Genomic DNA, 14,431 nt, shown 5'->3' with positions numbered 1-14,431 from the left:
TAAGTGGAAGAAGCTGTATGGAAGTGTGGATGGATGGATGTTACTGAACAGCCAACATGTCTTGAAAAGTGCCACTCTATTATCATTACAAAGCAACACAACAAGGACCCTCTTTGGCTATGGCAAACCATCTGCAACATCTTTGCCACAATAATAAGTCAGCTCTCACAACTGCTCTCTTGATCATTTCTTAATGTTTTTCTGCACAATCATTCCAGCTGCAAACAAACAAACAAACAAAACAGTAAGAAGTCCAAAAGAAATGATGCTTTTTTTCTCTGCGATTTTCACACTTTTAAAAACCATCTAGTGGGCCAGATTGCATCCAGCCAGCCTGTGTTGTTATCCCAGTTCGATTGACATATTTTAGGCAGCTCAACCAACATATTAGATGTACTCGTCTCTGAAAACATTTGATATGCAGTGTATTATATCGATCTGCGTGATTAAAAATGAACCTGGGGTCATTTTAGTGACTACACGTGAAAAGAAATTTGAGCACATACGTGTAACATGCTGTATTTGAGGTTGCAAACAGCATGCATTGGCTACACAATTGAAACCATCTTTCTGACTTGCTTGGTGCACATGCCTTTTTTATCTGCTGTGAAAGACTGCAATGGATGTGTTCATTATTTATCTTGGTAACTGGCACTGTTGTCGTTGCTATTTTAGTTCTTTTGGATTGACACTGTGCAGCAGACTTACCCTTTTTTTTTATTCAGGCAGCTGAAACACAAAATACTCAAGCAGCAGATACAGTATGTGAGGACAGCTACTGTCCTGTGTTTAAAGAAGGTGGAAGCTTCACCAGCTGAATAGCTTTTACCAAAAATATGCATTAATTATTCCCTTCTTTCTTGCACAAATACATCTAGAAATGTGGTACACAGTGATTATGTAATTCTTACATACTTGTTCAGAAATATACATACACAATACTTTCATGTCTAATGTCTAATTGCATTACTTCCAAAATGCAAGTAATGCAATTAGACATTAATATACCCAATGATGGGGTGTGATATCACTAAGTGTGGCCCAAAGGTAAACATCTAATAGTATTTGCAAATCAGAATATTTCAGACTTCCTCAACAAATTTAAAGCATTAAAAATATTTTGTTATTTGTTAATTTGCCATTGCACTAAAAAAGTATTCACCTCTCTCTTATGCACATAAACTTCTTCTATCATTCTACTGCCATTTTACTCTTTAAGGTTTACATTCTCATTTATATCTTGTGTCCATCTACACATATCCTCATACACCAGGGATGTCAAATTCATTTTGTAACGTGAGCCAATGTATCCCACTTTGATCTTATGCGGGCTGAACCAAAGTCCCCTTTCTGTCCATGAAAAGAAATATAATTTATAAAAATATCTCAGTGTAAAAACCCACCTCTATTTCTTTTCTACACCATAAAGAAATGCTGATGTAGCAAACCAAATACATTTATCAGTTTATCAGCTTGGGGCTAAATTGTATGAACTGTGTTAAAATTACAGAAATGAATTCTTGTAGCTCACTGACTTGATTGTCCTGTAATTATAAAATGGCAAGTTTTTGTTAATTCAGCGAAAATTCTGTTTTTTTTCCTGTGGGTACAGTGTAAAAAATTGAAATTTCAATACTAGATAGTGAAAAACATTCATGTTGAGTATCATTTAATTGTTTATCTGTTATTTAATTCTGTTGATATATATGCATAGCCATGGTGGAGGTCTTTATCAACAGGAAAACTCGTGAAAATAGTCCAAAATCGATTCCCTGCTTCACATTTTCCAAAACTGTCCAGTGGTCTGGATTGGAGTCTCTCTAATAAGCACACAAAGTCCAAGGTTGACCTTTAATGACTCTTAAGCAACAGGCATATGATGTCACTGTTGTGTTTTTTTCAGAGAATGACACCACTTGGCAGGCTGTCCCCACCGTTCACCAGTAGATGTCAGGCTTCACACAAATTTGGAGTAGGGTCTTGTTATGGGTTTAATTTGTTTAAATATTTCCACCTCGGTGCACACTCGGTTACTCCAGCATGCCAGAGATGGAAGACAGTCATGACTGACACTAAGAAAAAACAGAGAGTCAGCGAGATACTGTGGGAGAGACTTACGTAAGGGCCTGGGAGTAGTTGAAATGGGGAGTGACACCAAGGAACTTCTGAACTTCATCCATCACTGCTGCAGGGTCAGTTCTCAGCTGATGGCCATCTATGATCATCAACTACACACAGATGCAATCATGTGCTCAGATCTGAACTCTGACTTTTAACACTTTAAAGCTTGAACCATAGAATAGTTGCCACAAAATTCAATTTTTATTTTTTTAATGTTTATTTATTATTTAATTCTGACAAATAAAAAATGATCATATGTTAATTAGCATATATGAATTTTAAATTGCATCATATTCGCTACATCCAGCAGTTTTTTTCTTTCTTTTTTTTGCAAATGTCTTATGCAATTTATTTAGTTTTGAACTTTTATTTGTTTACTACTCATGCATCAAATATGACACACTAGGCATTTAGGGGTTAAGACCAATTTACTTAAATTTTTTTCATAAGCTGAATCAATAATTTCTCATTTTGTCAAAGCAAAATCTAATCACTAAAATGAAGACACGACTACCATTGTTTCAGCCATGTCTTTTTACGACAATCACAATTCACAGAGAGCTGTTAAGAAGCTAATCTCACTTCTTATTTACTTTTTTCAAGTGCATAGCCCTGTGTCTGTGTCTTTGCATACCTGGTTAGCAGGGTAGTACGTGAGCCACCTCTCTAGGTGTGTAGAGTACAGACCAGGGATGAGACAGCGGTTCTGCAGGGAGCGCAGCTCGGCTGGCGCACCCTTTTTCGCACTGATGACATCATAGAAGGTGAAGCGCAGGGCTGTATGGTCCTCGTGAGCCCTCTGATGCTGGAGAAGGATCACAACTCCCAAATGAGCTTCACAGAATACTCTGGACGATTAATACGTTCACACCTTTTGTGTGAGAGCGTGTTTTCATTGTGGTCAGTGATATAACATTTACGCTGGCACATAGTTGACATTCATATCTCATTAATTAAGCAGGCTTAAGGAAAAGATATCGGGATCTTGTGACATTTCCTGTAATGATATTCATAGATAAATATATCGATAATTAGGCTCATTAACTCTGTGCATGCAAGCGACTCCAAGCACAGTCTTGGATAAAGAACTCAATTTTAAATCAATACAGAGATGCAGCAGATGAAGCAGGCAACTGTAGCAAGTTTTTTTTAAAAATAAGTGAGCAGGCAAAAGCATCTAATGTATTCTGTGTGTGTTTGTGCACAGTACTTACCTGATACCAGCTGTAGGCCCTGTCAGAAGGGTTGATGAGCAGGGTGATGATCTTGGCCTTGGGTAGCAGGGCAGCAGCTCGCCGTGGGGTCTCCTCTGAGGGGAAATAGTTGGCGCTCTTCTCAAATAGGAAGTCTGTGCTAACATTGGAGGGCACGGGGAAAAACTCCATGTACCTGAGGCAGTAGACACAGGGAAAATTAAGTAGTCATATAAACATATGCACACACTCAAGACGTACCCCTCATGCACAAGCATTAATCATCACTGCAAACTCACCCAGCCGCATTTAAGCAGTTTTTTTTTCAAAGTCACTTCTAAAGTCACAAAGTTACAGCCTTTACAGCTCAGACAATGATCCTGAAATAAACACGATATATTTTAAACTGTGTTTAATGAAGAATTTTCACAGTCAGGTCTTTATGGATGACTTTGGAGAATGCACCAGCTGTGTCTCTGTCAGCTAAGCAACCCATTTATGGGTCAATTTAGGCAGCCATATGTCTGTTGGCTTATGTTTGCAGACTTAAAAAGATCATTTGGAAGACGCTGCTAAACTGCTTAATGGATCACTCGAGTCTGCAAGACATAGGACAATCCATAACAACTTCACAAAAAGGCTTGCAATCTTTCATTTCACCTTAAGCACTGACTAATAAAAGGCAAAGACAACAAACAGAGGTTAGGCTGTGTGTGTGTGTGTGTGTGTGTGTGTGTGTGTGTGTGTGTGTGTGTGTGTGTGTGTGTGTGTGTTTGTGCTTGTTCTTACCAGTCAATTCCTTTGTGGTAGTTGTTGGTATTGAAGAACTGGACCTCCTCATAAGTCTTTGGACTTGGGAAATTGCTGGAGATGGAGGGATGCATGAGTAGGAAGAGATAAAGTGCTGTCGTTCCTGGAAGAAAGGGCATAATTCATAACTGGCTTGTTAATTCAGCTCAGGAGAGAGTAGTCAGTGTGTGTGTGAGTGTGTGTGTGTTCATCAGTGTGTGTGAGAGCTGTCATCCACTGATCCATACTGGATGAGTTTTCCCTCCGCAAGATTTATATCTTGCTGAGAACTGATTATGTGAATGTGTGTGTGTGTGTGTGTAGTGATCATAGGCCTTCCCATCAAATGATTTAAAACCATTTGACACCAATCAGCACTGGGGCTCTGGTCGTGCCCTCTGTCTCGCCCTGAGCAGCTCTTTTCACCCAGTCCCCCTCACACTATCTCATGCACAATCCTGCTATTTTTCCTTCAAGTCTTTTTTCCTGTTTGTTCCAACATCTCTGACTTACCCTCTAACAAAATGAGGATGTAGAGGGTTGTAATTATTGTTGTTTGGTTGCTAATGTTGCTATAATGACCCCCTCCTCCCATTTGGGAGATTATCACCTGGTTAATGAGCGGCTAGAACCTCCTAACCTTTCACACCAAACAGCAGCAATTAGAGGACTTAACTCAGGACTTGTGTAATGTATACACACTACCTTGTTTTTAAGTCTTTGAAGGACCCCCAGTGAAAGAAAAAGGAAAAAAGGGAGAGGTTCTCTATCTGTGCATCTAAAGTAGATCACATGTGGGTGGAAGAAAGGTGGTAAGAGCCTCCTCCTTTGTCTGCCTCTGACAGGACCACAAGAGCGAGGGGGGATTAAATGAATAGGCTCTGATGTGGTAGTTCCAGACACCTGGGCACACAGAAGCAGTCTCTTTGTTGTTTGTGCATGTCTGATTGTGGGCTTTTTTTCTGCATCTTTACCTGTTTTCTGTGGTCCTATTACCATGAACTTTGGTAATCTGTCACAGGTTTTTTCTTTAGACCAGATGTCTTTATGTCGCTTGTCATCACACGGGTTCTACATCACAGAAAAAAAGGGATTAGAGGTTAAAGCAATCATGCACATATTATACACAGAAACACAAACATGCCCCTGAAAATCCATACCACAGAGGATTTGCAGCACAAAAAGGAGGAGATAAGCATTTGTTTTTGTTTTATGCATACTGCTCATAAGTCACTACAAATTTGTGTAAGCTTATATACTGTACACTCTCAAACAGTACTATTAAAAGCATCATATTTGAAGAAAAAACCTTGATATTTGTAATATTTAAACAAAAATCATGATCATACGCAAGCAAAAACAATTACAATCAACCAAAGCAAATACCACCTAAGTAGTGTTTTCTGACCATGACATTACTAATCTAATTTCAGATCATTTGTACATCTGAATATTTCAGGATTTCTTTTTCTTTGTCCTCCAGAATATGTTTTAATCTTAGTAATAAGAACATCTTATTACTCCCAACAGCACCGATAAAACCGTACAAATGCAAGGAGCAATACAAGTCCATACCTGTAGGAAAATACCATAGCAAACACACCTGCCAGAGTGGGTTTCTTTGTTCAGGAAAGAGCTGAAAGTATTTGTGTGCAAGCTGGAGCGGCGGGAGGGTGTGAAGCTTCAGGTTCGTCCATGAGCGAAGGAAGGAGGCCAGGTGGACAAATGTGTAGAGCCCCAGTCGATCATTGCCGTAGTTAGATAGGTGGGTCATGAATATACTTATCTGGAAAGGACACAGGCAGAGAAGGTGGTGGTGGAGAGGGAAAGGATGTAAATAGAGAGTGGGAAATATGTACTTATTATATTTTGTAAAATTGAGATAAAGTCAAAAAACCATTTCCCAAGTTCCCCATGTTTGTTGATGTTGGTGCAGTGGAAAGCAAACAGATTATTTCTCAGAGTGCGATGGCTTTAAATTCCCTAACAGAGCAGCTGTCCAGCAAGTATAAATATTTGCTATCACTTTGCAAAGTGACACAGTCACTTTTGTTATGTAAGATTGTACATTAACTTTTAGCACAACGCTGCTTTCAAGTACAAAGAGGCAAACAGATAAAGTGAAACTGATGTATTCACCACTCCTAGATAAAGCTGAGGAGGCAGCACAATGCTCCTCGTAGCCACCGGGTGATCGGAAAGATGCACCTACACATGGGGGAGTGTTTCAGATTGTGTTCACAACAGTGAATGTCTGTGAGGAAGAAGGTAAGACTCAGAGGGAGCGAAGGAGCGATAGTGTGCTGGTCCGGGCTATCTGTCCACGGCTCAGTGCTTTTATAGGCTGATCAAAGAGACAAGCTAAGATAGCTGCTACAGACAAATGCACGCGAGTCAGTGTGCGCACATAAACTCACACACACATGCTTCTTTTGTGATTGCACAGAGCTTGAGAATGTGTCCGGATGAAACGGTAACATCAGCCATTAAGGTATGAATTATTTGTTGAATGTGAGCTTGTGTGTCAGTATGGATGAATAAATGTGTCTGTGTAGAACACACACACACACACACACACACACACACACACACACACACACACACACACACACACACACACAGCCATGTATCTATGATTTCTTTAGACCACATTGATTTCTTGGAGACTAACAATAACTATGATATAACCATAGCTATAAAGTGTTGCCTTAATTAAAACCTCTCTTTACCCCAACCATAACCCGAACCTTACTACAACCTCAAAACAACCTCGCCTTTAAAATACATCACATTACAGAGTTACATTGCATTATCCACTTTCATTCCCTGGGGAGTTACCCGGACCCTACCAGTACCATTTTCCTTGCCTCCCCTTTATGTTAATATTGACCTTATGGTTTTTTTTGTTCCTAAAATGAAAGTAGTTCGTGCACATGCACAAACATACAACGACTCATTCAAGCACAGAGAGTGAATTTCCTGATGACAGAGGACTGTTGTTGCTCATCTCTAACGGCGAAGGTTGCTGTAGATACAGAGCGACACAGTGTCGGGGGTTTGATGGATCAGCGTCCGGCTGACCTGGAAAGCTGCTCAGAATACTGATCGCCTCTGAACATTGATGTGAGTGTGTTAGCATGAGAGACACAGTGGAAAGGAGACAAGGGGAACAGATGAATTGTGGGATACTTGTGTGAGAATGCAATGGTATCCACGTCAGACAAATTTTTCTTTCCTTTTTTTTGGTGCACGCGAGTGTCTATGTGTGTGTGCCGCCGCAAATGTTTATGCATTTGTGCATTCCAACGCAATTGAGTGCATCCGCCGGTGTCTTCTTATCTTGTGCTCACTGTAAGCAGCCAGCAGTGCACCACCCAGGCTTGCCTGCTTCATATCAATCTACTTGATGTTAGAGCAACAATGTGGAACCACTGTCAAGGCATCACCGAGCACTCAGCCAGGAACAACAACAGAAAGGCACTCCACTAAAAACTGTTTGCTAGCTCATCCTCTCCAATGAATTGTAATGTGAAAACCTCAAAACCCTTTTCCTTGGAAGATGAACCAACCAAACAAAAAAAAAAAAACATAGCTGAAGCACTACTCTTAGAATAGTGTAAAATTAAATCCAACCATGTCTCACTGGAAACAGCCCCACTTGGGATTGAGAATGAATATTGTGGCTCAGTATTTAGGGTGGAGCGTGTGGGTTGCGAATATAAATGAAGAGGATTTGGAGTGGCATAAATTGAGTGCAGGCAAATCCTACCTGTGTAAATAAGAATGATTTCAAAATCTCATTTTTTGTGTTGTTTTGTGCTTTTTTTTTAAAGCAAGGCAAGATGATCAAAAAGTGATTTATGTTCCTTTCACACCACTCAATAGCCTATGATGGCTGTAACGGAACAGGCTGTGCTGTATGTGTGTGTGTGTGTGTGTGTGTGTGTGTGTGTGTGTGTGTGTGTGTGTGTGTGTGTGTGGCGTATGTGCAGGTGTATATGCATGAAAGACAAAGAGAGCAAGAGAGAGAATCCCAGTGTTACTGAACATGGAAATTATTCATTATGGAGCTTAAGCACTGGCTGCCAAATTAAACAAAGGGGGAAAGGAAAGATGATTTGTGTTTGTAATTGGAGAGCTGCAGAAAAAGAGAAAAAGTACAGAGAGGGCTAACAAAGGAAGGAGACAGCAGGAGTAACCTTGGCAGGTGAGTCTGAATTAAAAAACAACAAAAAAAAAGCCACTTGAGAGAATGTTAATCTCCCAACACAGCAAAACCTCCAAACCCTTTCGGTGGAAGGGCTCGCTCTGGCTAAGAATTCAATTACCAGAACCATATAAACCTTTTCTTGTTGAATATTGGATACTTTTCCTGAATACTGGATAGCTTTGAGCCCCATATGTGCGTTTAATAAAGAATACTATCCTAATAATTTAACAGCAGAATTGGGCTTGAATCGTACTCGGCGCTAGACTGGAAGAGAAGTATAAAACTCCAACTCCTCGGTCTCCCTCTTTTAATCTTTGTCCCCTGTCTTTTTCCCCTCATTCCCCCCACGTACATTCATTTCCTTCCTCTTCTCCCATCCATTTAATGTCTTCCTATCACTTTCTCATCTGCCTAAAGAAGTCACTTTTTCATCATCTTTTTTTCCCCCTCCTCTCTCCAATCTCATGCTGACCTAGATGATCTGATGAGGCGTGTCAGTCCAACATGGAGTGATGTTCTTCAAACCCCATGCACACATGAACACGCGGGCACAGAAACACTCACGTACAAACATAAATACCATGTCCTAGAAGATTATGGGTCATGTATTTTAGGTTTGTAACATGCGCCAATCTTCTTGAACATTATTGCATTTTGGAAGAAATTACTTGTTTTACTGATCTATCTATCTTTGTATCTACGTTGTATCTATTTATGAGAATATATATATATATTTATTAGGGGTGCAACGATACACAAAATTCAGGGTTCGGTTTGGTTCGATACTTTGGTGTCAAGGTTCGATATTTTTTCAATACAAAAAAATGTCCACGCTTTTTTAATTTGTCATTTATTAAAATTATAAATATATATTTTAACTCAAAAGTACAGTTTTTAAATTTAATGTTGCTGAAACAACAAAGGGATAAAATAATAAATCTATCTGATTGAGGAATCACTCATCTTTGGAAAAGAGAGTTTATTACAGAGAAATGGCTCTTTCCAAAATAAAAGCTATACTATACGCTTCTTCTGGGCTATATTCTCAGCAGCATATTAAACATATCAGGTCCCCATAAGGAGAATCATGTGCTAATGGCTGTCTAAACGACTCGGGTAAAGTTTGTAGCATGCGTGCTTGTTGTTTTTGTCTGCTTCCACTTGTCTTTGCACTAGGATGATGTCGGCATAAATGTGCAGTCATATTCGTTGTGTTCCCACTAGTGCTGTCAGCGTTAATCTGAAATGACGTTAACGCCACAACACGGCAAATCTCCGTTAACGAGCTACCGTGGATCGCCCCGTGCATGGGGCTGGACGGCGTCAACATGTTAACAAGCAAACTGCGCTAACGCAGTAGTTCCCACCAATTGAGCATTGCGTGGCACATTCGACATACTGTTTTACTTTTGTCCATGACACGCTTACTTTCAGGGTCAAACTTCACATGAAGACCAAAATAGTTCCAAAGGCCAGATCTGAATGAGGGTGAGGGAGGTTCAATTTTCCATGTTGCAACAAGCTTAGCTTCTGTCTTGCTAGCTTGCGCTGCGCTCAGTGGATCTGCGCTGGACAGTGCAGCCTAGGCGGAGTAGTCGAGTGCAGATCCACTGAGCGCACAGACAGCATCGTCAGAAGAAAAGTTGATAAAATAAATTAAAAAATTTTATATAAGCCAAAAGGGGAAAGGTTTTAAAGATGGGGCTGTGTTGTCTACTATATATATATATATATATATATATATATATATATATATATATATATATATATATATAAATAGACAAGACAGTACAATACAATATGTAGACTGTCATGGATTTTGTAAGTGCGTTACGTGCAGTATTACAACACTGACCATCCTCAAACCTAATCAGACATTTAAATCACCCTCACACAGCTGGACATTTAAAAGAAGCTAACGAGTGATAGCTGAAGCTATCCAGAGCTCAGAGCCAGCCACAAGCCAGAAGCCATAGTATGAGCGAAGGATCAAAGCTAAAGGAAATTTATAAGGAGAGAAGAAGAGAAAAGGGCTGATGGCCTGCTATCTGGTGAACTCATAAAAAACTGCTGGGAAATGATGTAAGAACCAGTTATCTGTTATGTGATATAAATCTATTTGTTTGGAAGTGTAAAGATGTCAGGTAAAGGTAGGTGTACAGCACCTCTTTTCAGTTATTTCAGTATAAGAAGAGCCGATAAGTTATTGCAGTTTGAGGGAAATTGTAAAGTTTAATATTTGATTTTATTGTAAAAATAATATTTTGCATTGAATGAAAGTTGTTTTGTTTTGTTAGTTTGTTTGTAAAAGCTGTCATGTTATAGTTCTTAGAAGAAAATCTGAATTGGCAGGTCACAAAAAACAGAAATCACAATGGCCAGAAAAACTGCAATCGGTGCATCTCGATGACAGAGCTGTGGAAGGATGAGATTTTGATGAGTCACACAATGGAATAATTTAATGTTTTGGGGAGTAAAACTGACACTGGGCTGGCTCAGCCCCATCTTTAAAACCTTTCCCCTTTTGGCTTAATCCCCTCATTAATATGCACACCAATAAACAAAGTCAGATTTCCAAAATGGATATGAAAAAACGCAAGGGAGAGACTGTGGGCCCCAAAAAATAGACCCTTCAGGCAAATATGGCTGAAACTGCAGAAAACAGTCATGTGCATGTTACAGGCCCTTTTCAGGCTGTCACCACCATCACTGCCGACAATAGTGGTGGCAGGCAGCACAAAGAGCAGGATGAGGAGAAAGAGAGAGATAAAGGTGACAGAGAAGGAAGTGTAAAACTTTAAGCAAGCTATAATAATGGCTGGCTGCATGACTAAACAGTCTGTCATTCAAGGCCCCTTGATGAGACTGGTGGTGACCACAGCAGCTGAAGTTTATAAATTCATGCAGAGAAAGCGACACAGACTCAAATTCTGCAGATTTAACTCTGCCTTGTTTTGTCTAAGTTGCTGGTTTTGTGAAAGTTACTTTTTCTGCAGCTCTGAAATGTTGTCTTATTGGAAGAATGTCACAGTTTTGTTCACCGCCATTCCTCAACATTAACGTTAAGCCAGCTGGCAGCATTTCTTGTTTTGTTCATTCATTTATTTGCGTACTGGGTGAGTAGCGTTTGTTTGAGATGTGGAATAAAATGTGTTTCTGAGCCATCGCTTGTTAGGACGATTATAGAAAATATACTGAATCGACATCTCTGCTTTCTTTCACTTATTAAACAACAATTTCTCTATTCTTTGGAGTATATTGATATATCAAAAAACTACATATACTTTCAACAATAGGATATAATCCCTTATTATTTAAATAATAATAATAAATATCCCTTATTATTTAAATAATAAGGGATTATGGGAGTTTACACTTTACTCATGTTAATTTTGTGATCTGTCATGTGTCACACGAATTCTTTGTCTCTCAAACACACTTTCTTTAGGAATTTTTCAAGACGTTCACGTTGCACACTTTGTCTGGAAAACATCTCTGATCTGATCATGACACCTTAATTATTTATCATAATGTACAATTTTAACAATGTCACTTTTAAAAATACATTTATCCCATTTCCTCTTTCTTAATTTTACTTGATTACTTAAAGCTTCACCAACCTCATGAATTCTGCACAAAGACAGGAGTGCCAGTCTTAAAATGTTTCACTGTGTTTGTTGTGCTACTGTTCATGTGTGTTTAGCTGCTAGTGAGGTTAAGATGTGTGCCATGTGAAGTTGTGTGTCAACTATCCTGCATAGTACTAAACAACCCCCCCCCCCCCCCCCCACACACACACACACACACTAAATAAAATTTTGGTATCAAAAGGCAACGTCAGAACACAGCAATGGTGTTCGCAGAGAAAATACAGCAATAGACACATTTGTAAAAGATCAGTGGTCGCTAATTAAAAATGTTACGTTTTTATCTAACAGTTAACTTCATATTAAGTTTAGTAAACAGAAAATAATAAGATCAGTACCTCTTTTGTGAACACACTTTCCAACAGAAGCTTCTCAAACAGCAGAAACCTTCCAGCGTAGAAGTGCCTTGAAAAACTGTGTAAAACTTCACCTAAGTTCTCCATAGGTCTACTGATGATTTATGCAGCCTTAATTGCTTCTGTTTACTCATGCTCTCCCAGACCCACTCCATTATTTTGAATATATATATGTGTATATGTGTGTGTGTCTGTGTGTTATTCTCCCCTCAACCATTTCCAAACCAGCACAACCAATCTCTGGTGCTTTTATTCTCCTAAATGTGTAGCTGTAGTAGCCTGTTTCCCATTACAGACCACTTAGTTCCACATACATTCCTCCCTGATTGAACTGTTATTGCTACTAAACAGAAGCCTAAATCCCTACCCCCAGTTCTTCCTCCTTCTTCGCCATCATCCTCTCTCTTCTTATTGCTCTCGCAGTGGCTCTCTCTATTCCCGTCTCACAGGCCATCTCACTGTCTCTGCCTCATCAGTGGATAATTGAAAGCTGAACATCAATACAGCAAATGATTTCAATTCAATTTATTCTGCCCGCTCGAGTCAACATCTACTGGCCCCGTCCATACTGGCATCTTTCACAGGTTTATTCTCACTTTGTAATTTCTCTCCCTGTTTGGACTGTGGCTCATTTTGTGTGAGCATGTGTGTGTTTGAGGGGCTTGATGTGTTGACGAGCTGCCAAAGCCTTCAGTTGCAATCAGCAGGAAAAAGGGAAGGTGGAAAGGAGTGGAAATGAGACAAAAAGGAAAACGAGTGGAAAGATTCACATGTGTGAGCACAGTCAACATGCAAATGTTGAAAATTAGAAAAAGAGAAAAAAAAACAAAAAGATAAGATGAAGAGAGAAGGGAGGCCTCGAGACAGCCTGACAGGAGTAGAAGGAAGAAGCATGTGAGGGTGAGAAGTGGGTAAAACAGAGGGCTAGGAGGGAGGGAGATTGTGCTGATATTTGGTGTTTGGCTAATAAGCTTAGTGGCAGAGCTAAGCGCTAAATGTCAGCCCTGATATATGTCTATAGCTCTGCTTATGCCAGCTCGACACACATTTATACAAGAAAGAAAGACACACACACACACACACACACACGTACTGCAGTAAGATGCCTTGGATGCACAAACATTGCAACGGTGTGTGTGTGTGTGTGTGTGTGTGTGTGTGTGTGTGTGTGTGTGTGTGTGTGTGTGAGAGAGAGAGACCCTATATGTGCATCACTTCCTCCCTGTATGTGTCTGGATTCTCAAGTGACACAAGATGCCGTGACCTGAAAATTAAATCTCAATCTGTCTGCCACCTTCTCACCCTGCTCCCCCTTTTCTCTCCCTCCCATCTTTCTCGACATCTCTCTGGCCATTTATTGGGGAATGAATTGTGGCCTATTGGCTGTTTGCAGAGTCCAATCAATTGCTGAGTGTACTGTTTACTGTATATGAGAGTTGAGCTCAGTAAACGTTAATGCAGACTGGATTGACGCAAAAGTATCCAGACCCTACAAACACGCACGCACATGCGTGCTTTTGATTGTTGCCAGGAGTGAACGGCTACAAAAGGTCAGTTAAAGTCACTGCACAGAAAGTGTCAATGTTACCAATGTGCAGATCATCGAACAATAGGAAACCCTCGGGGACTAAAGCAGAAAGCTAGAGAACGCTATTGATTACATGGGCAAAGTGCACACACTAATTACGTTTTTACGTCTGCAAAATGGAAACATAGCAGCGAGAAAGCGAAAATGATTTATCAGTCTGTATGTGTATGGACTGTGTGTGTGCAGATGTATTCATGGCAGATAGCTCCCACTTAGAGCGAAAATTGCTTTATTTTTCTTGATATAACAAGAGGAGAGTTTCATCTCCCTTTTTAAACTAATTAAGAAAGTGAAAGAGAGGACAAAAGATAGTAAAAGATAGTGGAAATAGAGGGGGGGTTGGGAGGGTGTATTTAGCTTGTGTGTGTGTGTGTGTGTGTGTGTGTGTGTGTGTGTGTGTGTGTGTGTGTGTGTACAAGAGAGGGACAAAGAGGACAGAGTGTTTTCGGATTATGCTGAGTTCACATTATTTATTTTACTTCAATGTGTCCCTGAATATGCTGGAGGTTGGTTTATTTGTGTTATAT

The 14,431-nt window shown here is 39.8% G+C and overlaps 1 protein-coding gene across 2 annotated transcripts in view; it reads right to left on the bottom strand.

Moving 5' to 3' along the window:
* Positions 1–14,431, bottom strand: part of ndst3 (N-deacetylase/N-sulfotransferase (heparan glucosaminyl) 3) — a 48,407-nt gene that overhangs the window by 7,312 nt on the left and 26,664 nt on the right. For both annotated transcript variants that reach the window (XM_082535408.1, XM_082535407.1), the window contains exons 7-12: positions 5,707–5,889; positions 5,078–5,174; positions 4,104–4,227; positions 3,336–3,510; positions 2,756–2,926; positions 2,119–2,228 (exon numbers count right to left, since the gene is read on the bottom strand). In XM_082535408.1, the coding sequence (XP_082391534.1) occupies positions 2,119–2,228; positions 2,756–2,926; positions 3,336–3,510; positions 4,104–4,227; positions 5,078–5,174; positions 5,707–5,889 (860 nt within the window). The remainder of the gene's footprint in view (positions 1–2,118; positions 2,229–2,755; positions 2,927–3,335; positions 3,511–4,103; positions 4,228–5,077; positions 5,175–5,706; positions 5,890–14,431) is intronic.

This window comes from Aulonocara stuartgranti (assembly GCF_965226115.1).
Source record: "Aulonocara stuartgranti genome assembly, chromosome: 6".
In the NCBI taxonomy this organism is placed as follows: Eukaryota; Metazoa; Chordata; class Actinopteri; order Cichliformes; family Cichlidae; genus Aulonocara; species Aulonocara stuartgranti.
The sequence above is the reverse complement of the archived record's forward strand: the minus strand, read 5'-3'. Positions and strand labels throughout refer to the sequence as shown.